This window comes from Schizophyllum commune, assembly GCF_000143185.2.
Source record: "Schizophyllum commune H4-8 unplaced genomic scaffold SCHCOscaffold_7, whole genome shotgun sequence".
NCBI lineage: Eukaryota > Fungi > Basidiomycota > Agaricomycetes > Agaricales > Schizophyllaceae > Schizophyllum > Schizophyllum commune.
The window spans coordinates 821,928-847,398 of NW_026089544.1; the positions used below are offsets into that span (position 1 = coordinate 821,928).

At 57.5% G+C, this 25,471-nt stretch overlaps 12 protein-coding genes across 12 annotated transcripts; 7 read left to right on the forward strand and 5 right to left on the reverse strand.

Annotated features, from left to right (window-relative positions):
- Positions 1-147: 147 nt before the first annotated feature.
- Positions 148-5,703, forward strand: SCHCODRAFT_01181323 (uncharacterized protein; the record flags this gene model as incomplete). The annotated part of the gene is made up of 6 exons (XM_003031394.2): positions 148-952; positions 1,003-3,142; positions 3,554-3,618; positions 3,689-3,713; positions 3,954-5,162; positions 5,213-5,703. The coding sequence occupies 6 exons, from the start codon at positions 148-150 to the stop codon at positions 5,307-5,309; spliced, it is 4,341 nt and encodes a 1,446-aa protein (XP_003031440.1). The 3' UTR covers positions 5,310-5,703.
- Positions 5,485-7,453, reverse strand: SCHCODRAFT_02628482 (terpenoid cyclases/Protein prenyltransferase). Its single transcript, XM_050345473.1, has 6 exons — positions 7,013-7,453; positions 6,878-6,961; positions 6,309-6,826; positions 6,170-6,257; positions 5,874-6,093; positions 5,485-5,823 (listed from the first exon to the last, which is right to left on the reverse strand). Exons 1-6 carry the CDS (start codon positions 7,438-7,440, stop codon positions 5,713-5,715), a joined length of 1,449 nt encoding a protein of 482 aa, XP_050199564.1. The 5' UTR covers positions 7,441-7,453; the 3' UTR covers positions 5,485-5,712.
- Positions 7,454-7,624: 171 nt separating this feature from the next.
- On the reverse strand, positions 7,625-9,146 carry SCHCODRAFT_02689460 (uncharacterized protein). Its single transcript, XM_003030976.3, has 5 exons — positions 8,928-9,146; positions 8,787-8,870; positions 8,400-8,725; positions 7,941-8,347; positions 7,625-7,892 (listed from the first exon to the last, which is right to left on the reverse strand). The coding sequence occupies exons 1-5, from the start codon at positions 9,115-9,117 to the stop codon at positions 7,811-7,813; spliced, it is 1,089 nt and encodes a 362-aa protein (XP_003031022.1). The 5' UTR covers positions 9,118-9,146; the 3' UTR covers positions 7,625-7,810.
- A 738-nt stretch (positions 9,147-9,884) lies between these two features.
- On the forward strand, positions 9,885-13,239 carry SCHCODRAFT_0235541 (uncharacterized protein; the record flags this gene model as incomplete). Its single annotated transcript, XM_003031393.1, has 7 exons — positions 9,885-10,442; positions 10,647-10,862; positions 10,905-11,085; positions 11,139-11,189; positions 11,211-11,227; positions 11,252-13,035; positions 13,146-13,239. 7 exons carry the CDS (start codon positions 9,885-9,887, stop codon positions 13,237-13,239), a joined length of 2,901 nt encoding a protein of 966 aa, XP_003031439.1.
- A 364-nt stretch (positions 13,240-13,603) lies between these two features.
- SCHCODRAFT_02466561 (uncharacterized protein) lies at positions 13,604-13,816 on the forward strand (the record flags this gene model as incomplete). The annotated part of the gene is made up of 1 exon (XM_050342658.1): positions 13,604-13,816. A coding segment is annotated over one exon (213 nt), but the record flags the coding sequence as incomplete, so codon positions are not given.
- Positions 13,817-14,332: 516 nt separating this feature from the next.
- Positions 14,333-14,569, forward strand: SCHCODRAFT_02480627 (uncharacterized protein; the record flags this gene model as incomplete). Its single annotated transcript, XM_050342786.1, has 1 exon — positions 14,333-14,569. A coding segment is annotated over one exon (237 nt), but the record flags the coding sequence as incomplete, so codon positions are not given.
- A 1,047-nt stretch (positions 14,570-15,616) lies between these two features.
- On the forward strand, positions 15,617-15,886 carry SCHCODRAFT_02480013 (uncharacterized protein; the record flags this gene model as incomplete). The annotated part of the gene is made up of 2 exons (XM_050342778.1): positions 15,617-15,746; positions 15,792-15,886. Coding segments are annotated over 2 exons (225 nt in total), but the record flags the coding sequence as incomplete, so codon positions are not given.
- A 261-nt stretch (positions 15,887-16,147) lies between these two features.
- On the reverse strand, positions 16,148-16,725 carry SCHCODRAFT_02628493 (uncharacterized protein). The gene is made up of 2 exons (XM_050345474.1): positions 16,461-16,725; positions 16,148-16,403 (listed from the first exon to the last, which is right to left on the reverse strand). The coding sequence occupies exons 1-2, from the start codon at positions 16,652-16,654 to the stop codon at positions 16,319-16,321; spliced, it is 279 nt and encodes a 92-aa protein (XP_050199568.1). The 5' UTR covers positions 16,655-16,725; the 3' UTR covers positions 16,148-16,318.
- Positions 16,726-17,110: 385 nt separating this feature from the next.
- SCHCODRAFT_02505817 (general substrate transporter) lies at positions 17,111-18,900 on the reverse strand (the record flags this gene model as incomplete). The annotated part of the gene is made up of 5 exons (XM_003030975.2): positions 17,111-17,657; positions 17,743-18,622; positions 18,675-18,694; positions 18,751-18,763; positions 18,819-18,900. 5 exons carry the CDS (start codon positions 18,898-18,900, stop codon positions 17,111-17,113), a joined length of 1,542 nt encoding a protein of 513 aa, XP_003031021.1.
- A 1,028-nt stretch (positions 18,901-19,928) lies between these two features.
- Positions 19,929-21,390, forward strand: SCHCODRAFT_02628501 (uncharacterized protein). Its single transcript, XM_003031392.2, has 5 exons — positions 19,929-19,975; positions 20,027-20,165; positions 20,229-20,372; positions 20,428-21,089; positions 21,142-21,390. Exons 1-4 carry the CDS (start codon positions 19,970-19,972, stop codon positions 21,051-21,053), a joined length of 915 nt encoding a protein of 304 aa, XP_003031438.1. The 5' UTR covers positions 19,929-19,969; the 3' UTR covers positions 21,054-21,089; positions 21,142-21,390.
- A 36-nt stretch (positions 21,391-21,426) lies between these two features.
- SCHCODRAFT_02313569 (uncharacterized protein) lies at positions 21,427-23,377 on the forward strand. The gene is made up of 3 exons (XM_003031391.3): positions 21,427-21,578; positions 21,626-23,323; positions 23,367-23,377. Exon 2 carries the CDS (start codon positions 21,628-21,630, stop codon positions 23,311-23,313), a length of 1,686 nt encoding a protein of 561 aa, XP_003031437.1. The 5' UTR covers positions 21,427-21,578; positions 21,626-21,627; the 3' UTR covers positions 23,314-23,323; positions 23,367-23,377.
- Positions 23,378-23,887: 510 nt separating this feature from the next.
- On the reverse strand, positions 23,888-25,374 carry SCHCODRAFT_02702058 (uncharacterized protein; the record flags this gene model as incomplete). Its single annotated transcript, XM_003030974.2, has 3 exons — positions 23,888-25,054; positions 25,111-25,215; positions 25,282-25,374. The coding sequence occupies 3 exons, from the start codon at positions 25,372-25,374 to the stop codon at positions 23,888-23,890; spliced, it is 1,365 nt and encodes a 454-aa protein (XP_003031020.1).
- Between the last annotated feature and the right edge of the window lie 97 nt (positions 25,375-25,471).

The window sequence follows — 25,471 nt, forward strand, 5'->3', positions numbered from 1 at the left end:
GGGCGAGGGGACAAACAAAGCAACACATTACATTGGTAACCAACAACGCATATGTGCAAGGCCGTACAGGACTCAGTCGTCTAGGGGTGAGCTCCGATATCAATAGAAGGTATCTGACCATTGACCTCAGCTATCCAGAAGAGCGCTATGCCTGCAAAGGGACGAAAGAAGGCCAACACCGAGCGCAACCAGCGCATGCTTGCTGGAAAAGCAGCTAAGGCCAACCAGGAGAATGTGCCTCCGGTCAACCAAAAGCTGCAGGAGACAGAGAAGAAGCTTCAGGCGTCAGAGAGGCTGAATCTGAAGCTCAAACGTGAGAACCGGCAACTGAAGGCAGCAATGAAAGATCTACGCACCGAGTTACGAAATACGAGACAACGGGAGAAAAGGCAGCGAGCCGCAGCTGCAAGCGCGAAGCGCCTGAATGCGGAGCTTAAGGCCCAGCTCATTCTAACAGAGAAGAAGGCTGAGGAGAGGGTCAGATTGGCACTTATGGACAAGTCACGGAATATCTCGCATCTCGAGAAGTCATTGCGCGACGCAGAGAAAAAATTGACGCAGGCGGTCGTTGCAAACGAGCAGTCATCAGCGCAGTCGTCGAAGAAGCAGGAGGAGCTTCGCAGTGTCCGCCAGCACGTCCATAACCTGCAGAAGATGCTTGGGCGCGCGCGAGCGACCAACCGGAGACAAAAGAAGAAGTCAGGCCCGTCGACACGCTGCTGGAACATGAAGACAAGGCATGCCTTCGATATCAAGATTCGCGCATTGGTGCGAAGCCTGATTACCGCTGGATGTAGCCAGAACAGAGTCGGGCGGCTCGTACAAGATGTTGCTGCAACATTCGGGGTGAAGCTGAAGAAGATCATTAGTCGACGAACTGCTGGACGTATCGTTCTCGAGGGCCTCGTCATGGCGCGTATACAGCAGGGACATGAGCTTAGGCTTGCGAAGGGTGCGTTAATTCCGCAGCGACAGGCTCCAGAATCTCATGGGATCCATTAGATCTCACTCTAAGCGGTGACAGCACGTCTCGCCGCAACCAGAACTACCAGTCTCATCACGCCACGTACCGCGTATTTGAGGTGCTACCTGACGGGTCTAGCCGTGTTGTATGGCGAACCCGGTTCTATGGCATACGAGCTACAGTGGACCACACTGCGGGCAAGTCGAAGGAGTCATGGTTCCGGGTCTTCGAAGAGATCATCAGCTTCTACAATGACTCGCCACTCTGTGCACGTACCAACACGCTCGACCTCGCCCACATATGCGTCATCCTCCGTGGTATGTGCAGCGACCACGCATCGGCAGAGAAGGCGACGGCGGACGCGATGCGCGATGCTAAGCACGATGTTATCATTCAAAAACTCGGGGAGGAGAAGAAAGCGGACATGCCTCTCGAAGAGTTCGGAGCCCTCGTTGATAGTTGGAACGCAGAGAAGGTGAAGAAAGCGGGGGGAAAGGCGGCTTGGGACGCGCTCTCGAGCGAGGAGCGCGCCGTGCACGACCTTGCAACCATTGACGCCATGATACGCAGTCTCGGAGAGAAGCGATTGAGCGAGCTTCCAACGGCGGATCGGCGGCTACTCACCTTGTTCGTCTGGACAGGGTGCTGTATGCATAAAGACCAAAATTCGTTCAAGGGGGGGAATACGGCGATGATGGCGACTTGGGAAAAGCTCGGCCTGTCGCCGCCCATCCCTCTGGCGAACAAGGCAAATGCCGCGGCAGTGCGCAAGGCGGTTGCGCCCCAGCTCGGTGACCGCGCGCTGACCGACGACGAGCTTGCCGCACTTGAATCGAGTACTCGTGGAGGCGCCAAAGCGACCGCATTGGCTGGGGCGATATTCAACAACCACAACGATAAAAAGGGCCAAGGCGACACGCACATAAACGTGATGAGCTTCATGCTCGACCCAGACCTTGACAGGCTTGTTCGGTCCTTCCCCCACACGAGTAACACGCGCTTCGGCAGCCATGGCGAGGCGGCGGGCGAGCTGCTTGTGCACCTTCCCCAGTACATCGCTTTCCTGGAGTTTATGAAGACTAAAAAGACGTCAGACAGTTGGACGAACATGGAGCTCAACGTGTACAACGCCCTCCATGATGGCCCTACACTTACCGAACTCTCAGTCATGGCGCTGTATCAGCAGCTCATCACCCATCCCTACATGCGCATGGTGCGCGCCGACGAGGACGACCAGCTCAACGCTATCGACCTTGGTCCCCTTCACGCCGACCTGCGCGAGCACTGCCAGCGCCTGATCGACGCCCCCGACCTCATCCTCGACTTCGCTGCGGACAGCCATGTCGAAGCTACCCTCGACGGCGAGCCGTTCGAGAGGCCCGAAGTTGTCGAGGCCATTGCCCAGTTGGACAGGGAAGGGAGGCTGGCGAATCTGCAGCAGCTTTTCGTTAGCTTTATAGAGGGTGCGAAGGTGACGTGGCTGCGATTCTCGTCCGAATACGCACCGGGCGGGGTGATTGACGGAATGACCGCTGATGAGCGGTCGCACGTCTTCCTCAACGCGACTAACGACCGAAATGAAGGGGCGCTCGGCGCGTGGTGTGTCTGGGCGCGCAAATTTTCGACGTCTACCATGGATAAGCATAACGCGATTGCCATGTACACGACAAACGAGACTCAACAATTTTCCGACGAGCATTTTCAAGACGCCGACCACGTCTACGTTATGCGTAAAGCGCGGGAGCACGACGCATCAGGCGTGGAGCGCAAGCGACGCAAGGAGCAGGCTGAGTTCGAGTGCGAGATGGTCGAGATGAAGCGGCGAAGGATTATGGCGAGGGCGGCGAAGAGGAGCAAGAAGGAAGCTCTGCTTGCCAGCACACCAGAGGTCAAGAGCGAGGAGGAGATCATGCGCATGACGGGGAAGCTGATAGACCTTCAATTTGCGAAGCTGAAGTCTGTATGGGGCCCCAAGCTTACGCTCCCACCGGGTCGATGGAGTATGCCGGTCGAGTCGAAGAAGCTCGCGCTAGTGGAGGTCTTTAGGCAGCACTTGCGGTTGAAGGTGGATGGTGCATCGCAGGCGATCAATTCGGGGCTAGAGGATGTTTCTGAAGCTGTGGAGATCACGACGGATGCTTGGTACGAGGAGGAGGACGAGGAGATGGACTGGGACGGGTAAATGATGGGCAGCTGATGGGCGGCTAATGCGCACACTAGTATTTCTCACGAACGTAAACTACGACGGTCCTGAAATTTCGAGGACATGCATATCATTGTAATCGCCGTCGATTGGCGTCAGTATTCCAAGCTGTAGGCTACGACATTGGTATAGACAGGCGAGAGCAGCGTTTTCCCGGTTACTATCAAGTTACCGGTCCCATCACTGACCGGGCGGCACCCTTCGGGTGCCGCCCACCACCATCATGGCGCGCGCATATCCCCCTTCCTCGGCGAGCCGCGTCCTCCAAATACCCGAAATCTTGGATATCATGATCAACTTCTTGGAACAGAAAGAGCATGTAGGCTGCGCCCTTGTCTGTCGGCAATGGTGTGAAATCGCCTTGGACGCGCTGTGGAGAGTTGTAGACGACCTACCGCGGCTCTTTGGGATACTTGCCCCGCTCAGCAAGCAGACAGGCTCGATGGCGCTGGTGCGTGGCAAGTCTGTTACACGAGAGCATGATAGTCATCATGAGCAGGAATTTACACGATTACTACAAGCCGACGATTGGACGCGCTTCAATCGGTATGCACGACGCGTCCGGCATCTCGTATACGAAGAGAGGGTCGGCGCACTGGCACAGTCGGCATTCACAGATATTGCAACCACACGAACATCCCTCGAAATTCTCCCCTCCCTACGCGTACTCGAATGGAATGCGCCCCTGCGCTCGTCTGTTATGTTCATGCATCGCAATGTCAAGAGCTTCATCGTCACTATACCCATGCTGCAAACCACAAGCATCCCCCTCACATCCTTCTTTAGCGACGTCGCAGCCCGCATGCCCTGTCTCACGCACCTGGACCTGCGCTGGAACGAGCCTGCAAGCGCGCACGAAGAGGAGGTCGTCTCACTACTCCAGTCGCTGCCCAACCTCCGCAAGATCACCCTCCCCCGCTACTACCTCACGAGCAAGGTCGCCGAGACGCTCTCGCAAGGCCACGAGAACCTCGGGATCATTGAATTTCAGTACATGGAGGCTCAGGGGTGTGGGGAGGCCTCTGACATCTATACCTTCGCACCCACCTTATCCTCCGGCGCATTCCCCGCACTCTACGACCTCTCTCTCACCTCGTCCTTCATCGATATGTGCAACTTCCTCGCACGCGGACACGGCCCTACCCACCTCACCATGATGTACATCCACTCCTTTCGGCTTGAGACACCAGGCGACATTCGCAAGCTGCTCTGCGCCGTGCGCGACACGTGCCCCCAGCTGCGCGAGCTGTCACTGCTCTCTGCAGTCGACGTCACGCCCGAGCGGCCCCAGGCGGAGGACACGGCGTCGCTGGAGACGCTCCGGCCGCTGTTCGACTGTGACAGCCTGGTGAACTTCGAGATCCTGCTGCAGCACCCGCTGCGGCTGACCCTAGGCGACCTGGAAGAGCTCGCGCGACGGTGGCCGTCGCTGGAGAAGCTAGTGCTGAACAGCGAGCCGCCCGAGTCAGCGTCGGCGCCGCTCACCCTGCGCGCGATTTTGCCCTTCGCTGCGCACTGCCCGCGCCTGCGTACGCTTGGGCTCTTCCTCCATGCATCGCGACACGACATCCCCACCGCATACATCGACCCGTCGACCGACAAAATAACCTCCCTACCTACCTTCAAGGAGCCTATCATACTCTCCATGGGCGTCTCCATCATAGACGAGGAGGATATTGAGCAAGTGGCACTCTTCCTCAGCCAGGTTTGCCCCGTTGGCGCGGACCTGGAGGCTGGCGTCACCTGGGAGCTCAACGAGGACGAGGCGGCACATATGGACGCGGATATGGCGGGCATCATCGACGGGCGGTGCGAGAAGTGGAACCGGGTACGGGAATTCCTGCCGCTGCTCACCCAGCTGCGGCAGCAGGAATCGGAGCGCGCCAGAATGCTGGAGGACAACCTGCGCGAGCTGTCCATGCAGAACGAGCGCCTGATGTCTGCAGCGAAGGCGGCCAATTTGGAGATTCCAACCTCGTCATCTTCGAAAATTAAGTACGCGCCCTTTACTCCTGCCTTTTCGCCACTTGCTGACGATTCCGTAGACCCGCAGACGAGCGCGACGCCTCCTGGTCGCTCAAATCCGTCACGCACTACCTCCGCGGCTTCGTGTCCCGAAAAAATCGCAGGAGCAGCAGATGAACGCCAACACACCATACGAAAGAGAACGGACTCCCTACAGATGCAGTCGTGCATTTCTGTCGCCCCAGATACGCAACAAAGCTATCCCTCGCTTGCTTTTTGCTCTACCCAGCTTTTCGCGCAGAACAATGTTGTATGGTAAGGAACCCCTGCATGGCGTTTGGACTCCCGTGTAGGCGCCCGGACTTGATGGCTCACAGCAGCTAGCAGTTATACCTTGGTTTGATCCACGATTTGGTTTACAGTAACATAGCTTCCATCCTTAGGGTATATTGGCTTGCGTCGTCAGCAGTACATGGTCTTCCATTGTTCGTACATAGCATTGATGTTGATAGTACAGTGAATAAGTGTACATTTGCGATATCCGCACATATAGCACGCTCATTTGGCTGCAGAGCCTGGCTCATTTGGCTACAGCGGCAGGCTTTCGCGGCGGCACCTGCTGCTTGTAGAAGTGCGCCATCATTCCTTCCGCGTGGGTCATGGTTAGGTTGAAGACGGGATGGGTGGCATTCTATGGTGCTGTCAGTGCTCGCATTGCTAGCAAGAGGGATTTATACTTACGACACGGTTTGAGGGCCCGCCTACGACCTTCGACGCGCCCTCTTCCTCTGCGTAGCACAGCATGTCGAGGAAGAGGGACTTTCGAAGATCGTTCGTTGGCATCTCCGAATCGGTCCATGCACCGGCGAGTTCGTCGCGCCGAAATGGCGAGGGTATCATGGGATGCTGGGCGGCGGAGAGTCCGGCCAGGCAGTAAAGGGTATGATACGCGTCAGCACCCCTAGAAGATGAGGATGTTAGCCAGCGTATTGAAACAGGCGCCAGGGTCCTGTCGCGGTGGACATAGCCTTACTTACTTTGGAGGCTTATCTCGCAGACCGCCGCTGGGGTGCTGACCGGCGTAGAGAATGTATTCCTGCAGTGCTTTGCGGTTGAATAGGGAGTCTGACGGATTTGTTGAGTGAGTGATGTCGGAATGAGGTGATCCATACACACCATCGACATCGTCCCAATTACCGTCGTCTGCTGGTGGCGCGTCGCTCGCAGCTGCTTCGTGCGGTGGGTGCGATGGTCGGCTGAGGCCCAGAGACTGGAGCAGCGCAAAGCATCCTCCTACCCACCACGAGTAGCACCCGTCTACAAGCTTGTTTGTTCTTCCTTTGAAGCCGCCGAGCTCTATCTCCGTACCCTGCATGTGCGTGCACCACCGCAGCAATGCTTTGAGGTTGATGGACGGCTTGGGCTCCGGCATACGAGCGATGAATGGCTGGAGCATGGTCCATGCTGCCAGCGAACAATAGGTATACCCACCGTGGGCTTCGCCGAGTTGAGGTCGTGGGGATGGGAGGAGGGTTGGGTTGCCGTCGGCCCCTGGAGCGAAGTATGGTTGGGAGGCAGAGGAGAATCCGCCCTCGTATGTCTGGCATGACGCGACAAAGGATGCGGTTCCTTCGACGAGTTCGGGCGTGCAGATATCGAGGAGTATGGCCGTGACGATCAGGCAGTATATTCCTCTAAGAACAAAGGGATTAGCTTCCGCACCGCGCTGCCCAATGGAAACGCACCTCACATCCACTTCGGCGTTCCGACTTACGAGGAACGAGCCATCTGGCTGCTTCAGCGACATGAAGAAATCGTACATCTTCTTTCTGGGAACGCGTTAGACGACGCGCCACCGAGCGCCCTACTGCACGACTTGCCGATCAATGTCGTCCCATCCACCTCCCGGACCAGGCCTCCCAGCAATCGCCAGCGCGCACACTGACGCGTAAGTTGGTATCAGGTGCGCGTTCTGCCCTGGCCCGCCGCCAAAGCCGCCATCGGGGTGCTGCCACGCCAAGATCGTGTCGATCGCGCGCTGGCGGTTACCCGGGTCGAGGCCGACTTGGAGTACGCTGAACGCTTGAAAGGTCCAGAACATGAGCCACGGCTGGCTCGCATCCTGGGAGACGTAGCGCGCAGGGAAGCCCTGGACGAGGTTGCGCGCAAGGAACTGCATATGTGCGTTCTTATTCAGGGTGGCGGGGCCGAAGAGATGCTTAGCGAGGATCTCTTCGGTCTCGTGCTGGACTCGAGATGTTTCGGTGGGAAACCCATCTGTGGGTGTCGGGCGGAGGGTAGCAGACATGGGGGTTGGGAACAAAGGGTGTTTATTCCCAATTAGAAGTAATTAGAAGTAGAATAGACTTGATGGTCTGTTCGTGCCTTTGTTCGAGGCTCGACTTCGGCACTCATTCTCCGTTCGAACCTCGAGATGTCATTGTACGGATGCATACACACTAGAGGAAGCCCCGGCTCCGCCGGTTCTGGACCTTGCCTAGCGGACCGGTGCGATGCGAAATTCAACGGTCCCAACGAAACCCCAAGAAATGAACATAAAACCCAGAGGATTGCATATATGTACATCATACTGACGACGGTTCCTAGCAAGTCCCAGAATCAAAAAACGAGCACGCAGTAAATGTTACAAGTCCGGTGAAGAAACCCAACCCTATCACCTAAGCAGCGACCGCATGTCCGCCTCGGTGTGACTCTGAATCGGCTCCCTTATTCGACTGAGAGTGGGATTCATGCCCCTTCCTGCGTCAATGTTAACAGCTATCTGCCGGAGACACGGACAAGACGTACGAGTCCTCGTAACGGCGAGCGCGCTTGGCAGGCGTGTCAAAGGAGGTGCTGGGCACGAACTTGCGCTTCAGCGAGTTTGTCGAGGGAGGAGAGATAATGTTGATGGAGATAACGTCAGCCGTGAAGTTGTTGTAGCGACCGATATAATGATGGCGAAGCGTGAAGCGGACTTCGACGAGGGCACCAACAAGGGCAGCCCTATAGAGCGTCGGGCGAATGAGGTGACCATCAGCGCCATAAGCCGGGAGCGGGACCACCTTGTACGAGTGTGTCTTGACCAAGTCGGCGAGCTCCTGGCGGGCTGCACTCGTCTCGACAGGCCACCCTTCAAGCGTGAAGCACGCCTCGCTGGCGGGACGTGGGGGTTCGGGAATCATCTCCCCAGTCTCGGGGTCCTGATCGAGCTTCTGCACGAAGCGTCAGCAGAGGTGACAGGTCTCCAAAAGAGCTACTACGCACCTCAAAAGGGACGTGGCGGAACTTGACCTCATCTTGAAGTGAATCATAACCACCTCTGCACGGGCGATCCTTCGTAATGGGGCAGGACGCCTGCAGCATATCTAGGTTCTCAAATGAGAGCTGTGAAGCGCGCTGAAGCACGCCATGTTCAGGATCATGGGTGGGGGAGAGGGTGAACGACATCTTCATCTTCGATAGGGAGGGAGTATATTCGGTTGAGCCCTTGTAGCCACCGTCAGGGGACAGGAAGCAATTGCGCCTGTTGACGGTGCCGATGAGGATGTTTGTCATAGGTTCGGGATCCCACGGGATACTCGCGGTGTCGTCTAGTGAAACGAGCTCATTCAGCCAAGCGTACACAAGCATGAAAGGTGTGATAACACTCACCATGGCTGGTGGAGGATGCCCCGCCACTAGCGGACTTCTTCGCAGCAGGACTGCTACTGTGCTGGTCAGGAAGCGGGTAGTGACCTCAATGCGCCGTGTCAGAAAGTGTAAATTTGATAGGGGTGGCAAATTCGGACGTACGAGCAGGAAGATCAGATTCGGGCAGAGGGCAGGGAACGACAACATGCTCTTGAGCGTCGTGGCCATTGAGTACCCATTGGGCAAGAAGCTCGGCGTTGGGTTCACCAAGGAAGAGGGTGTGGGGATCGGCTTTCGCCTCGGGGCTAGTGAGCGAGGCGAGGTAGTTCTGCAGGAAGGAAGTAGAGATCATAGGAATGGAACACGGTGTTGGTGTTGCTCGTATGGAAGGCTGAGGGCTGGTGGGGGATCCCTGAGGTCTTATATACAGGTAAACAAGTCGCGGCCTTACAGCCTCGAGTGGCGAGGCCAGCGCAGCGCCGGAACCTCTCGGCAGGAGGGCGCAGTGCCACAAAAGCTCGATGATCGGCCTATGGAGTGGGATGCCCGCCATCGATGGTCTTCTGGACAAGGAACGCGTACTTATTTGTTCGATGCAGCAAGGCGAGAATAGCTGAGCTCTGCCTCGAGCTGGCAGGCGCAGGCACCGCACAGGATATCATGAGGGAGTGCGGGCGCTGCGGGGTCCAAATGCTTGCCATATGGGGATTGGAAGTGTATTCCCCCACAGTCGAGTCCCATGGGCGCTCTATAGGGACTGCATCTGGTAATCTACTGTACATGAGTCACGCAGCCTAGAGGCCGCCAGAGCATGCAGGATGCTGGCGAAGTGCAGCTGGAAGACCCGAAAAAATTTGGAAAGGGGTGTTATCCGAACCGGTGCCTCGGAGAATGCCTGCCGTGGCCGGGATCACCATGACAGCCGTTGAGAATGACGCCGGACTTCAGGGTAGCAGATGCCGAAGCATGAATGCGGCGCCGAAGGGGCCATTGGATGTAACATGAGGTCTTTGAGGCAGTGTAGGAAGGAAGGCTGCCGCTTGTCAATCAGCTAACTTCCGAACTTAGCCACTCTGAGTCGTCGTACGCACCGGCTACAACGGCAACAGCAACACCACCATGAGCGCTCGCAGCGCAGTGATCAGTCTGTTGACCGTGGCACGCATCAGAGAGATCTGCACTCACGCCAATTTCAACGTTCCTGCGACGGGGCCACAGCGAACGCGCAAGAAAATGGATATCATCGACTACATTGTCAGCCATGCACCTCCCGATGTACTTGACGAGCTATGCTCAGCAGGAAAGCAACGAGAGGAGGAGAGGGAGGAGCAGATGAAGGGGAAAAAACGGACTACTCAGCGCCTGCGTAGGGAGGCCAGGAAGCGTGCACGCTCGGGCTCGCCTGTAGTTCAAAGCCACGACGTCACGCGATTCCTTGAGCTACCGTCGGAGGACGACGTGAAGGCGTGTTACCGGAAGATCCTAGAGGCGACTTCGAACAAAGCGCTCGAGAACTGGGTGTGCGCCATCTGCGCTCGGGAGCGAGATCATCTGGACGAGAACTGCACCTGCAGCATCATCGCATTGGATCAGCTTCCTCGGTCGGAGCGTCTGCGACCTCTGCACGCCAATGTAGCGCACGATATCTACGACGGGTGCCTTCTCGAGCCGACCGGAGTGCGTGCTGTGGGGTCGGGAAAGCTGGAGGTCTGCGTCTGTCGCGAGTGCAACATTGCGCTTGCAGCGCCGGGCAGTCTCCCACCACCTATGTCTCTGGCGAACAACATGTGGATCGGTCGTATTCCCTGGATATTGCAACAACTCACCGTGCCGGAGCAGCTTCTCATCTCGCTCCTGTACCCGCGTGTGCTGGTTTTCAAGCTGCGGCCCAAGACGGTTGGTGCTGGGGCGCCGGACACCCTGCAGCGCGGCATGCGAGGGAACGTGAGCTCGTATAGACTCGATCTGAATGGCGTCGTCGAGATGGTGGAGGGTGACATGCTTCCGCGCCATCCGTCGATCCTCCCTGCTGTGCTGAGCATCACCATGGTTGGGGTTGGTCCTCTTCCAAAGAATTGGATGCATGCGACATTCAAAGTTCGTCGAAAGGTGCTTCGCGATGCGCTACACACCCTGAAGGACATCGGCAACAAGTACTTTCGTGACATTGCCATTAGCGATGACCGGCTGGCGCTTCTTCCCGAGGACGGCGTTCCTGAGGAGCTTAGTGCTTGCGTGAGACACAATCCAGATGCGGAGGTATTGGAGGAGGAGCACGGAGGATACGTGCCTCAGGACGATGACGAGAAACCTAGCAGTGGTGAGTTCTGTACACTGTCCGCCGTTGACCCCGCGCCGACTCAGTATCTTCAGACAACGTGGGTGCTGCACACGGCGGGGCGCCTCCTCTGGGAGACGATGCTGGTGCGCTGACCATCTGCGTAGTTGTTCAACTGGCTAACGTCAGTCTGAATACAGATATACAGGAACCGGACGTCATACCCTTCGAGATTTCGGGCTCTATGGACAGCGACATGACGGGTTTAACCGCTGCGGAGATCTTGCTGCACGCTCTAGCGAATCTATGGAAGGACGGCGAAGAGGGCGGCTATCTCGTGCGATACGGGGGAGGGCCTGTGAGCGACTTCGGTACTATGTCTCGCAGCAGGCAGGCTGGTGCCGAGGGAGACGCAGGCCAGTCTGCGAAGTGGTGGGAGGAGGAGAACTTCTTTGAGAAGGCCTTCGTCATCCTGTTTCCCTATGGCGTCGGCGGCATCGAGGCGAGTCGCCCCGTGCGGGTCAGCTTTCGCGAGCACATCCGCTGGTGCCTGCGATATCACGACATGCGCTTTCGGCGACACGAGACGTACCCATTCGTGTGCTTCGGCATCCAGCAGCGGCGGGAGGCTCTCGGGTCAGCGCGGCTTCAGATGCAGCAGAAGACGTTCGAGAGGGACTCGAAGATCATCCTCAGCCTGACAAAAAGTCAGCTCGACAAGGCCATCAAGGAGGAGCAGCGAGGCGTACCCATCTCGGACCCGGCCGTTCGTCTCCTACGCAGTCACGTCCACTCAGTCGCAGGAAGAGTGACGGGGACAGACGCGCAGCGCTTTCGCTTGCGAAGTCAGATCTGGAGCACGGCCATTATATTTGGTCCGCCAGCTCTGTGGATCACCATCAACCCGTGCGACATGCACGATCCGATTCTGCAGGTCTTTGCGCACGAGGAGATTGACATGGATAACTTCGTGGCGACCGCAGGGCCGGACAAGGACGCGCGCGCGAGGAATGTTGCGCAGGATCCCTACGCGGCCGCGAAGTTCTTCCACTTCATGATACGCCTCATACTCCGCGTGTTGTTCGGCATCCACGTCACGAACTTCAAGACCGTCAGCAACATGGCTATCCTGGGTCGGGTGGCTGCTTACCTTGGGACGGTGGAGTCGCAAGGACGGGGAACACTTCACCTTCACACCCTCGTCTTCCTGCAAAACTCTCCGACCTCTGACGAGCTGCACGAGCTGCTGAAGCAGTCCGACTTTCGAGACCGTATCATCGCGTATATCCGCGCCAACATACGCGCATACCTGCCCGGTCTTGAGAGCGCCGATGCTGTGAAGCGGATTCCACGCGAGCCCGAGATAGCATACTCGCGACCGCCCAACCCTGAGGAGGCGGATTTTGCTGCGCAGAAGACATCAATGGAGTTAAGAGTCGCCCGAATGCAGCAGATACACACCTGTCGTCCGCGAGCGTGTCTTGTTGTCGACAAGAGCGGCCGTGTACGATGCAAGCGTCACGCTCCTTTCGACATCAACCTCTCGGACTTCATTGACGAACTTGGACACTGGGGACCGAAGCGTCTGTACGCGTTCGTGAATGGCTTCATCCCTGACGTCCTGACGATCAGTCGGTCGAACATGGATGCGAAGTTCCTCACGAATGGCGAGGACACAAAGAACCTTACATTCTATATCGCGGGTTACGCGACCAAAGGACAGCCTCGCACGCACTCCACCTCCGCTGTCATGGCCGACACATATGCCTACCACGCGCAGAAGAACGACTATGTTGATTCTTTGCGAGATCGCAGTCGCCTCCTGATGTTCCGCCTGGTCCACAGCATCAATCGTGAGCAGGAGCTCGCAGGACCCATGGTCCTGTCGTACCTGATGGGATGGGGCGACGTGTACCGCTCCCACCACTATACCCCCATCTACTGGACAGCCTTTGTCCGCCACCTCTTTGACGTGTTCCCTCGACTGAAAAGGTGAGACACAATTCGTCCACAAGGATACTGGCTCACCGAACGTCCCAAGCTCCTCCCATCTTGAGCGCTCCTGCTCATCCGAGAGGAATGCCAACGCAACCACTGTACAGGAAGCGGATGATGGGGAGGAAGGGAATGATGAGGAGGAAGCGGATGATGGGGAGGAGGCGAGCCAGTCAAAGCCAATATCAGGATTGGAGGTGAGCCGTCTGGCGTGCCGTATAAGAAATGCGCGCTTAGAAATGATAAGACAGAGGGAGGCGAAGAGATGGTGACCCTCGAGGCCAGCGCAAAGGATACGCTCTTTGCAGCTTCACAGTTCACCGACTACGCGCTCCGTGGGAGTGCTCTTGAGCGTTATAGCGTTCTCGAGTTCTTCATGGATACCTGGGAGTGCACCGGGTCAAGAGCGCAGGCGGAACACATGCCATTTCCAGAGGGTGACAACACAGGCCGACGTGGAAGGCAGCGCAACGATCGCATACCGTACCTACCCGAGCACCCATGCAAGGGTAAAAAGGCGCGCGTAGTGCGCGCTCAGGGCCACAACAACCTGCCCAACTTCGTCGGAAGTCGGTTCCCTCGCCGAGATGATCCCAGCGTCCGGCCACTGTACTGCGCTTCCGTACTGCTGCTTCTCAAACCGTGGCGGAAGGTGGTCGACCTGAAGGAGGCGAGCGAGGATTGGGAGACGGCATATGGTCGCTTCTACGCTACCGCTTCGGACGCCGCCAAGCGCGTCATCTCGGGCATCCAGTACTACTATGAATGCCAGTCAGCTGCCGATCACGACATAGGGGAGACAGGCGGCGCTGGCCCCCCGGCCAATGACGGCGACGTAGAGATGGAGCCCCTCATAGACGCTGGTGCGGGAGGAGCGTGTCACGTCGAGCTGACAGAGGAGCTGGTCGAAGTTGAAGAAGAACTGGCGCGTGCAAAGGGCGCGCGGGAAAGGCGCCATGGCATCGAAGCAGTGGCAAGCGGCGTTAATGCACACGCTCTTCCCATCAGGGCCAGTGACTGGACGCTGTCCGCGGTCCAGGGTGGCGTGAGCGTAGCCACGGGAGACGATCTGCTGAAGTTGCAGGGATGGCAAAACGTCCTCGCACAGGCATCAGCAGCAAGCGATGCACCCGCTCTCCCTGTTGCATCGCTTCAGGAAGGGTATGTTCCGCCAGAGCCAGATGTCATACCTTTCGAAGAGGCGGCTACTACAGCGCGCGATGGCGGGGGCCCGCGTTCAGCCACATTCGATGACCATCCCGAAGAGAGCCTGCCGAGCCTTGACGTGACCGCCCTTCGCGAGGAGCAGAAGCGCGCCTACGATATCATGTGCTGGCACCTCGACCGCAGGCTGTCAGGGAGACCCCCACAGCCCCTACACATGATCGTCTACGGCGAGGGTGGCACTGGGAAGTCCCGCGTTATCCAAACGGTGACAGACCTGTTCAGGGACAGGAAGAGGTCCTACCTGCTCATCAAAGGCGCTTACACCGGCGTCGCAGCATCTCTCATCGATGGGAAGACTCTGCACGTCATCGGACACTTGACGATCAACAGTCGCGGGGAAGTCGCTGTATCCGACGACGTGCGGAAGTTGTTGCACAGCAGGTTGGAGCATACGACGGACATGATCATTGACGAGTTTTCGATGAACTCGAAGACTTTCTTCGCCCTGCTATCGCACCGAGTGACGATCGGCAAGCAGGAGCCAGGATTGCCAGTAGACGACATATTCGGCGGCATGAACATCATCCTCGCTGGGGATTTTCATCAGTTTCCGCCTGTGAGCAGGGCTGAGAAAGATCGACTGTACTACCCACCTAGCGCGAACGACACACCACTGATGGTTGAAGGGAGGCACATCTACGAATCATTTCGTACCGTCGTCATCCTACGAGAGCAGATGCGGGTCCGCGACGATGTCTGGCGGCAGTTCTTGACGCGCCTCCGCGGTGGGCAGGTCTTGGCTGAGGACCTTGACATGCTGAATACGCTCGTTCTGGGAAGCCCCACGTGCAGATCTACTGACTTCAGTCAGCCACCATGGAACAATGCTCATCTCGTCACCCCACGCCATGGCGTACGGAACGAGTGGAATGGTGCTGCCCTGCGCAAGCACTGCGTGGAAACCGGAGTCCAACTGCTGGAGTGTCCCGCCGAGGATCGGGTGCACGACGCGCCGCTGACGCTGGCTCAGCGCATGGGCATGATCTTGCGGCTGAAGACGAGCGGGCGGCGGAAGACCAAGGACCTGCCGGAGAAGATCGACTTGGCAATAGGTGCAAAAGTGCTCGTCACGCGCAACCTTGCGACTGACCTCGACATCACGAATGGGGCTCGAGGTACCGTCGTTGGTATTGTGCTGGATCCCGACGAGCCGGATCTGCCGAGCGAGTCCGTGGTCAGACTTCAACACCTGCCGCAGTATATCCTGGTGAAGCTGGAACGTACGCGTGCAGGCCAGCTTGACGGACTAGATGCGGGTGTGATACCCATAGCACCTATCTCGCAGCCCATCAAGATCAGCGTTGAAGGTGGCGCGCCTCCAACGGAAATCGTACAGCGCCGACAGTTCCCCATCACTCTGGCTTACGCGTTCACCGACTATCGTGCACAGGGGCAGACAATGTCCGCTGTTTTGGTAGATATTGCGAAGGTCCCCAACGGTCGCCTGAGTCTCTTCAACGTGTACGTCGCGTTGTCACGGAGTTCGGGAAGAGACACCATTCGCCTTCTCCGTCCATTTGATGAAGATGTCTTCAAGAACGAGCACGAGTTGGAGTTATTGAAGGAGGACGACCGCTTGGAGAGACTGGACGCATCGACAAAGGATCAGTGGGGGAAGATATGCGCGCGCGTTGCAGATGATTTTTTACTATGATGCGTTAGAGTGAGTCCATCCACATGCCTCCAAGCTCACCGGTGCTCATCAAAATGTCTGCAAAGGGCGTTGGGCTGGACAGTTGTCGATACCGATAGTGTAGAGAAATGAGGGACGGAATCTGGGTGCTCACGTGACAAAAGCACCCAAAATCCGACCCTCTGTTCAATGAGACGATGATCGTTCTAATGGGGCCTCACTTGCATGCAGGACTGAACGCGACTGGAGAGCTGATTCAAAACACGTTATATTTTGATTGCGCGGAGAGAGTTCGCGTTGCGCATTGACTGCACGACACGGTTATGATGGGTAGGCGATTGGGGACGAGAGAGGAGGGGAGTATGGGGGAAAATGGCTGTATCGACCGAATGCAAGGCCCGTTGTCCTACGACTACAACATCAGACTCCCGCACGTTGAGTGATACCGCGGTCAGAACAAGGCCGCTGCAAGCTGTCACTGGCGGCCAGCTCACCGTACCGCGACCTGACGGAGGAAGGGAGTTAAGTCAAGAGATTCTCATTGACTTGACAGCGAACACACCTGGCATGATAGTCGCCCTTAGCACGGGGCGTGGCACAGCAGCTGCGGAAAGCGCGGAAGGTAGGATCTGGCGGGTCGCGGGCCTCGCAAGGCAGCGGGATCTTCGAACGTTGGCAAGCGCATAAGTAGGCGAAAGGAGCGCTGTGTGATTGTAGCGATTTGCAAGCGCTCAGAAGCAGGCCGGTGTAGAACATGGTGACGGCCCCATGAGCAGCGGTACAGTGACTGGACGCCTATGGAGTATGTGCGCGATCGAGGAGGCAGGGAAGAACATCGACTTTCGAACTCCGATTATCGGTCCGGAGCCCGGATAGCTCTCCAAACAACGCTGATGTCATTGAGCGTTGTTTGGGCGAGCACGGAGCGGAAATAAGTGGGCATGGGGTTCTGGCCTCGCCTCGTACGGCCGCGCATAGCAATCGTCATTTATTGGGGACTATTGACCTTTTGATTGTGCCTGCGAAAAATCCGGCTTCAATAAGGACGGCAAGAGACCTTGCTAGGCAAGGTAATACAAGATACATCCCTGCGATGGCGCTCCGTGCAGTCTACCACTTGTCTGCGAAGAAGCGTTCTATAGTCTACATCAGGACCCGAGGCTCAAAGTCACCCAGTGTTCAGCTCGTCCATTCATGATCGGTCATGAATCCTCAGACGATCTCTTCGATAATCTCGTCTTGCTGCCCAGCTCGTTCGTTAGGAGGAGTCCGAGGCGGAGGTGTCGGCGTCTTCTCCCGGCTTGCGTATCGCCTCCTCATCCCAGGAATCCGCACCTGCAACTTCAACCCCCCAGCTTGCCCCGCCAAATCCACATTCCTTCCTTTCGTCTCCGGAAACCACAGCGTGAACACCCCCACCGCCACCCACGTACACGCCGCCCACAAAAAGTACGGCCCGCTCGAGTACTTATCCAGAAACATCGGCGTCGTGAACGCGACAATCCAGTTCGCGATCCAGTTTGTCGTGTAGGACAGGGCGGAGACGGAGGCGCGCGTCTGCACGGGCTGCGCCTCGGAGACCCAGATGCGGACGAGGGTGGCCCAGGTAACGACGAAGGGGATGAAGTAGACGAAGATGAGGGCGATGACGGCGTAGTTGCCGGCTTTGTTGAGAGCGGGGAGGGAGTAGAGGATGCCGATGATGGTCATGGCGGTGGCCATAATGGTGCCTCCGCCGATGATGGAGGGTCGGCGGCCCCTGCGAGCGGTTAGCGTGAGCGTATGGCAAAATGAGCAACTGCAGTCATCATTTGTCCGAGATGATCTGGCCGAAGATGGTGAACACGACGTTGACGATACCCGTCACGCCCGACGCCAGGAAAGAGGCGCTGGATGAGGACAAGCCTGCTTGACGAAAGAGGACAGGGGCGTAGTACAAGACGCCGTCGATACCGGCAAGCTGCTGCATTGACTGCATGAAGAGCGCCATCGCCGAGCGTCCTCGAAGGCCAGGTGCGAAGGCTTGCTTAAACTGCGCGATCTGGTTCTTGAACCAGCCACCTTGATGGGCCTTCTCCCTCGCCGCCGCCTCCTGTGCCTTCTCCTCTTCCGCGGTCGCTGCCAATGAGATGAATTCGTCCTTGCTGAGGTCCAGCCGATGCATCGCGCGCACAGCCTCCTCATGCAGCCCGACGTGCAGCAGCCACCGCGGCGAGTGCGGCAAGAAGCGCACGCCCACAGCGCACACCAAGCACGTCAGGCATTGCAGGATCCACGGCAACCTCCACGACAGCGACCCCACAATATTCAAACTACCATAGCACACAAAGTACCCAATCATGATCCCCGTCGAGATGAAGAGCTGCATGATGCAGCCGACGCGCCCGCGGGACTTGCGCGGGGCGACCTCGATGCCGTAGACCGTGAGCGCGGAGAGGAAGACGCCCTCGCCGACGCCGGAGGTGCAGCGGCCGACGAAGATCATGGCGAGCGCGGCGTGTTGCGACATGTTGATGCCGGAGGCGGCGCAGATGAGGGAGCCGAGGCCGTAGACGGCGCATCCGAGGGAGATGGCGTGCGTGCGCGAGATGCGGTCGGCGATGGAGCCGGCGCCGAAGGACGTGATGGCGGCGGGGATGAGGACGGAGGAGACGAAGAGGCCTTGAACGATGGACGAGAGGTCACCGAAGGTCTTGGTGAAATCGTCCATAAGGGTTATGGGTCCTAGGTGGGAAGAGGTCAGCTCGAACGGTTGGGGCCAGCGATTGAGACGTACCAATCGAGCCTGTATCGAACCTTGCACACACTGATGGGTCAGTATGGATTCGCCAAGAGACGCTATACGATCTTACCCGAAGACGTAGGCTGGAGGTAACGTGTTCAGCATGCGATTCTCGACCTCAGCTAGCGGGGAACTCACCAGCAAGCGACGCGAAGCATACGCAGCGCGCATAGCTTGGCACGTGAAGCGCCTTGCGTATCTTCGCAGCGTAGCTGAACATCCTGTCTACCTTGTTGCTGGTGATGACCAAGTAGTTCGCCGGACCCAAGGGTCGAGGGCACGACTAAGCGTTCGCTGCTGTAGCCCGTTGAAGGGGAAAGAGCCCCAGCGAAGGGGGAAGAGACAGGAAGGCAGAAGCCTCCGATTCCTCGAGCGCTGCGGTTTTATGCGTCCCTCGAACGCTGCAGATTTATGCCCCGCATGCCACGGTATCACCTAATCCTCTCCGCTGGCCTGGACAAGACGAATCCACGAAAACAGGCTCAGGGGCAATATATCTATAAGTAGCCATCCACGAAGGCGGGGTCCCCCGTGTTGAGTCCGTGCCGTGGGGAATGGGAACGCAACCTGTGAAGCTTGGGCTGCGAGAGCGTACTTGTTGGAGATCATGGTGCGCAGGTTTTGAATGACTTGAGGTGGGAAACACACTCTGATAAATTCCTGGGGTTGGTTGCAAAGGATGGCTAGGCTGCAGGATTGCTGAGACTAGCCTGGGAGGATCTGAGAGGGCCATAAGAAGGTGACGAAACGGAACGGGAGGGCGTTATCGAAACGATCGGAGATCCGAGACCGGGCGCGTAAATCGTAGGCGATGTACTCACTTGCCGTCTATACCCTGAGCCCAGCGTGTTCTTTTGTTCGAAGCCTCTGCATACGGTAGACGTGAGTACTGAGCTGCAGTACGCAGTGCTCAGAGAATCAGAGGCTGTTGGCTTTCAAGGCAGAGTGCGTTACTACTCATGCTCGCTCGCTATAGCTGAAATTGAACAAAGGCGTATTCGACGAAGAAAGTGCACGGACATATCTCGGATGTAGGCGTTCTTGTGTTGGACGAGCGAGGTGGAGATTTGTCTCGAGGCAGTGCAAGGCGGCCGACCATGCAAGCAGCAAGGTGATCTTCAAGCGAGAGAAGCGGCAAAACCTCGGGACCCAGGAAACGCGCGCACGTGACTGTGCGCACGTTGCCACGTGAGAAGCCAGCATTGTCACGACGTCACATTGGAATTTTGCTGCTTTGCACCGTTCTTTCCTTTTGCTCTCATCTCTGCTCCTTCATTCTATACTGAAATATGCCTGTAAGTACCAGAGAATTAATCTGCACGGCTATATCTTGACACGTCGCTTAGGACACCCTCATCCCCGAAGGCTACACCTTCCTCAACCCCAGCCAGATGATGTCGAAGAAGGGGAAGGAGCTAGCTATCCAGCTCTTCGAGGATGGGGACAAGCGCGACCCAGACTTACATGACATGTACATCTACAACGGTGCGCGAGTTAGGTTAGACGCGCTAAGACGCGTCCTATCGACGCAACTGACGCGTTCTACAGATTTCTTCGCGTACGGCTGTCTCGACCTCATCGACAAGTGCTTGAGTACTCTGCATACCCAAATTGCCAAGAAGAACTGGCCGCTATGCATGTCGTACCTGGAGGCTCTCACCATCTTCATGCTGCGCAATGACGCGTGGGGCAGTGCGTCTTGTCCTCCCCTTCGCGTTGTGCATCCCAACTGACGCGTCCAACCCAGTGGCCGACGACGGCGAACGCGTCGATCTCACCGCGAAGGCATACGGCGCGTGCCTCGTCACCGTCCTGCGCGCGCTCAAGAAGAATGGACAGCTAAACACCGACGCGTATCCCGCGCTTGGATACCTTCTCAAGAACGCCGCCGCCCTCGGCGAATGTGTCCAGGGCATCAACGCCGGCTCTGATTTTGCCTCCGTCTGCAAAGGCATTGGCAAACGACTATTCAAAGATCAGTCGGTCGAGGAGATGAAGGCGCTGCACCTCGCGAGGCAGAAGGAGTGGTTCGAGGGCTTGGAGGGGGAGGAGCGGAAGACTATGGAGGAGGTTATGAATGAGTCGGACGATGACGAGGATGAAGAAGAAGATGATGATGAGGACGAGGATATGGAGGAAGGTGGCGCGGAGGACCAAGGCAAGAAGGAGGGCAAGCCGTGGTGGAGCGGAGGAAGGGAGGGCGCGGAGGATGAGAAGGACGCAGACTTCGTCCTCAGTCGCGTGTGGAAGGAGTACAAGGATTATTTGTCGGATGTGCCCACGAAGCCGCTGCGCGGGCCGCCGCAGTGGGACCTGACGAAGTGGAGCAAGGCGGACAAGGCAAGGTTCAGTTTCGACGCGATGGACGATTGATGCAGCTTCGTCACGTTGGCTGATTGACATATAAAGGTGCGTGTCGAGGTGTATCTAGTGTCAACGGTAGTGGCTGATTATTCCGTAGATGCTGGATTTCTTGGTCGTATTCCTTTCCTGCTACGCTATTGTTGTCTTCCTCGACCTTGGGGTTATTCTTGGTAATGTACGTGCTATGCGACTGACTGCTGACGCGCTTCGTCATATCAATATATAGGCTATAGTTATACGAAGTCTTTTGAGCCGTGTTCAGTATGCCCAAAGCAGACGCCCATGTATTCTTCTCCCAGCTGGCTGGCAAAAATATCGCGACCTTCCTATGCCATCGACAGGTTCTGAATATGACGAAGCCACCGAACCACCAGCGAGCCCGAGGAGGAACCGAGCCGACCACTGAGTACTGAGCGACGAAGCGCACGAAGCCAACGCCACACTGAAACGAGGAACTCGTGCCAGACCCTGCATTTAATATCGGCCAAAACCGCGCACTCCCAGCTTCACAGCAGCGCTCATCTACGCTCTGTAGTGAGTATGCTCCCCTTCGTGAGGCATAGGCTAACGGACGGTTGCAGGGATGACAAAGCTGGCTGCCCGCGACGAGGTCACCAGCGCGCATCGTAACGGTCACGGTTCAACTCCTCAGCGGGAGTACAATACGCTGCTACCGTCGCTGGGGACGACCTGTTATACTTCTCAGCGCCAGCACACCCCGCTCGAAGATGAGCTTCGCGCTCTGCAGGTGTACGTCGAAAACCTGCGGGCGGAGGAGAACAGCCTTTGCGAGCGGCTTTGCGCAGTCCAGTCTCTACGTCGCGCTGCCGAACAAAAAGTCGAGCAATGCGAATCAATCCTGCATGCTCCCATCCGGCGGCTACCTGCTGAGCTTCTCTGCGAGATCTTTCTGTACCTCTGGCCTCGTCGGGCTGGGGAAGTGAAGCTCACCAATGGTCGGCCTCTGTTCCCGAATTTCCTCTCACCTGCCTTCTTTCCTGTCCCCTTCGTCTGCTCTCTTTGGCGCCGGCTCGCGAGCAGCATGCCTCGGCTGCAACCGCGGCTTTGCTTGGACGTCACGGACCCAGGCGCATTGACCACTCCTCCTCACCCACCTCCCGCCTTCGACCTCGCGGACGCTCCACGCATGTTCCTCCGCATGCACATCCTCGGCCAATACCGTAAAAATGGCCTCCCTCACCGAGACGTGCTCGAGCCTCTCGCAAAGCACTCGGCGCACTGGCGCGAGGTCATGATAGAGTGCACGTCGTGGCCTGCCCTGCGCTTCGTCGGTACGGAACTGGCACTTCCTCAACTGAGGAAGGCGACCGTCGTGTTACCCAGGCGCATTCGCTACGTTGGGATACGTCCCGAGGACGAGGAGAGCTGGTGGGACGAAGCTATGGCGTCCGATAATCCATGGTTATTCGACCAAGCGCCCGACCTCCGCGATCTAGTCCTAATTAACAAAATGGACGAACCAATCTCTTCCCTGCCTTTCACCCTCACCTGGCACCAGCTTACCAGCCTGACGGTGAACCCGTACATTGCGCCCGACCTCTATGTGGAGATCATATCCCAGTGCACCTCGCTGCGTTCCTTCACGCTGCGCGAGGCGGAGGGCGCGGGTGGGACGGTGTGGGATGCGTGGCTTCCGCCGACGCAGAGGACGTGCGTATTCCGCGGGGACAAGCTCTCGCTGAAAATCACGACTCTGCGGAACGTAAAACCGTTCTTGAAGGCAGTAGCGGCTCCCAATCTCACGCAGCTCCATATCGGCGTCGGAGCCATTGGCGAGAGCATTCAACCCATCCTGGACTTTCTAGACCGGTCGCGCTGCGGGCTCACGCGTCTCAAGCTGTGGTGGGCTATGGAATATCCCTCGACGGTGGAGTTCGAGGAGCTTCTCGGCCGTGTGCAGAGCCTAGAGTATCTGCAGTTGAGGATAGGGACTGCTTGGAAGAAAATCACCAGTCCTACTCTCGTCAGGAGTGCGCGCGCTCTCCTCGATTCCCTCTGCATAGTCCGCGAGGAGGGTAAACTGCCGGGCCTTCGCGTTCTCAAGATCGCTACGGTGGACGATCTTTCGGACGTCATAACGGGGCGTATCTTGCCCGCGTTTGTCTACGATGCGTCGCCCCTACACGAGCTGTGGCTCTCGACCCCAATACACAGGGATACATGGGAACACGAGGTGCCACGACGTGGAGATATGGCCGATATGTATGGTCTCCGGCGCTCCTATGGCATGGCGAAGCCGATAGCTTAGGATGATCAAGGTGAGCTTCAGCCTTGAAGATGGTTGCGTGGTATATACGAAAGACTTCGTCTAGCTTAACGCCATGGAGGAAAGGTCAATTTCCGACGGAAAAGTGAATGCGAACTGTTGAAGATGTGGCGATAGTTACTTCTTCCAAAATACTGTCCCTTCCTTTGAAATATGGCACATGTCTTACGGCCATGATGCATGATGCATGGACTGATTTGGTATCTAAACTCGAACCGCGTGATCTACGCGTGACCATCGGTGCCGAGGTTCAAGTTCGTGACGCATGGAGAAATTCAGGGCATCTTTGCCTTCTTTTTTTTTTGCCTCGTTCGCCCACTTTCTTAGAGCCCAAAGATCTCCAGAACAAAAATTCCATTCGTGCTTGTAGCGATACACCCATTATAGTGATACAGCATCCCGTAATCCGGCAGTGTCCCAGTATGGTCGAGTACAGCGTCCCAGAGTTTAGACAGCGGACAAAGACAGAATCGACAACGCAGAGCCAAAAGCAGCGAGAGCAAAATGACCGAACAACAAAGCGCCAAACACCTGTCCCGACGACAGCAATCGCCAATTACGCGATACCCAGCCCCGTCACAGCAGATGACGCGGTCGACATCGTATCCGACTCCGGCGACATCATATCAGTGTCGTTGAGCGTCGCCCTCGGGTCACCCAGCGATGTCCGCGTGGTACTCTTCGCCGTCTGCCTATAATCAAGCGCTAGCTGAGGATACTTCTGCCCATGCACGCGAAGAAAATCCTGCTGCTTGTGCGGCGACCACGTGTGGAACATGGCGAGCAGCGGGTCCTCTTCTCTACGTCGTGGTGACCCATGCAGTTCGCGTCGGTGCTGCGAGTCCTCTTCGCGCCGCACAGACTCGTGCTTCCATCCCGGAGCGAGCATGATGGCCATCGCAGCGCGCTCGCGCGGGCTGCGGTACTTCGTGGGCGTTTCCGGGAGTTTGCTGTGGGAGGGGAGGGACGCTAGTTTACTGCGCGAGGCAGAGGTGGGCGTCTCCAAAACAGTCGAAGGCGTCTGAGGAAGCAAGGGAGAACACCCAGCAGGCGTCGGCGTTGCGCAAGGCGAGTCGAGGGCTGAGGCCAGATCCAAGCGCACGGGACGAACGGGCGTCTCGCAAGGCGAGCTCATGCCTACAAGTGATGAAGTATCGCTTGGCTTCGCGCGCTTGGGGGTCACTATTGGTGGCGGGAACTGGAAGTTGCGCTTGAGCACGAAAGACGGTGTTGGAGGCTCTGTTGGTGCAGGAAAGCCGTCCGTCGGTGGTACGGGAAAGTCAACCGCACGCGGGCTGGGCAATGGCGTCGACAAGTTGGGCGATCGCACAGAGGTCTCGTACAGCGGGGGTTCGTTCTCTTCCGATACTGGACTCCTCGGTATGTCTGCGCCCATTGGCGTGGGTCTACGACCTCGCCCGAGCGCGGAGAGCGGTCCGCTGCTTCGTTCAGGCTCCGGTGCTGGAAACAGTCCCTTCACGGGCGAGCGGGAGCGTACGCCATTGCGATGGTTATTCGGCGGCTCGGTTGGCGCTTCGGGCAATGGTCGATCGGGATGGCAAGTGATAGTGGCTTCCGCGTCCACGGCGAAGTGCTTTGAGGCCGACGCGCGGACCGTCTCCTCGGGTCCAAAGGACGCGAGATCGGCGTTGGTAAGGACAGCGAAGGCAACATACGGCTCCGAGTATTGCGGCGTGTGCAAGGATGGCGGGGTTGGGCAATGCTGTTAGGCGGGTCAGTGATCAAGGGTCCAGGCGAACACGGCAGCGTCTAACGCACATGTGAGCGACTCCTCAGCGCCGCGCCCGTCCACTGCTGCCCATCCAGGTCGGTAAAGTCGCACTTTACGGACGCGAAGGAGCCGCTGAGCGTCCGGCGCTGGTCCTGGAGACGTCATCACATCAGGGTCGGTCGCGTAGATTATAATCACGGTGGCGCGCAGGTGCTCACCTCCGTCATGCGCATGGCGGCGCAATCTTCGAGCTCCTGCTGCCTCTCTAGGTCTAGCACGCGCTGGCGCCGCATATGGGACCGGGATGACATTGGGCGGGTGCGAGGGTGTATGGGCACAAATGGACAGTGGTGTGGTGGAGTTTCCAGTATTATAGAGCGATTGTCGCGTATTATAGTGGGTGTAGTT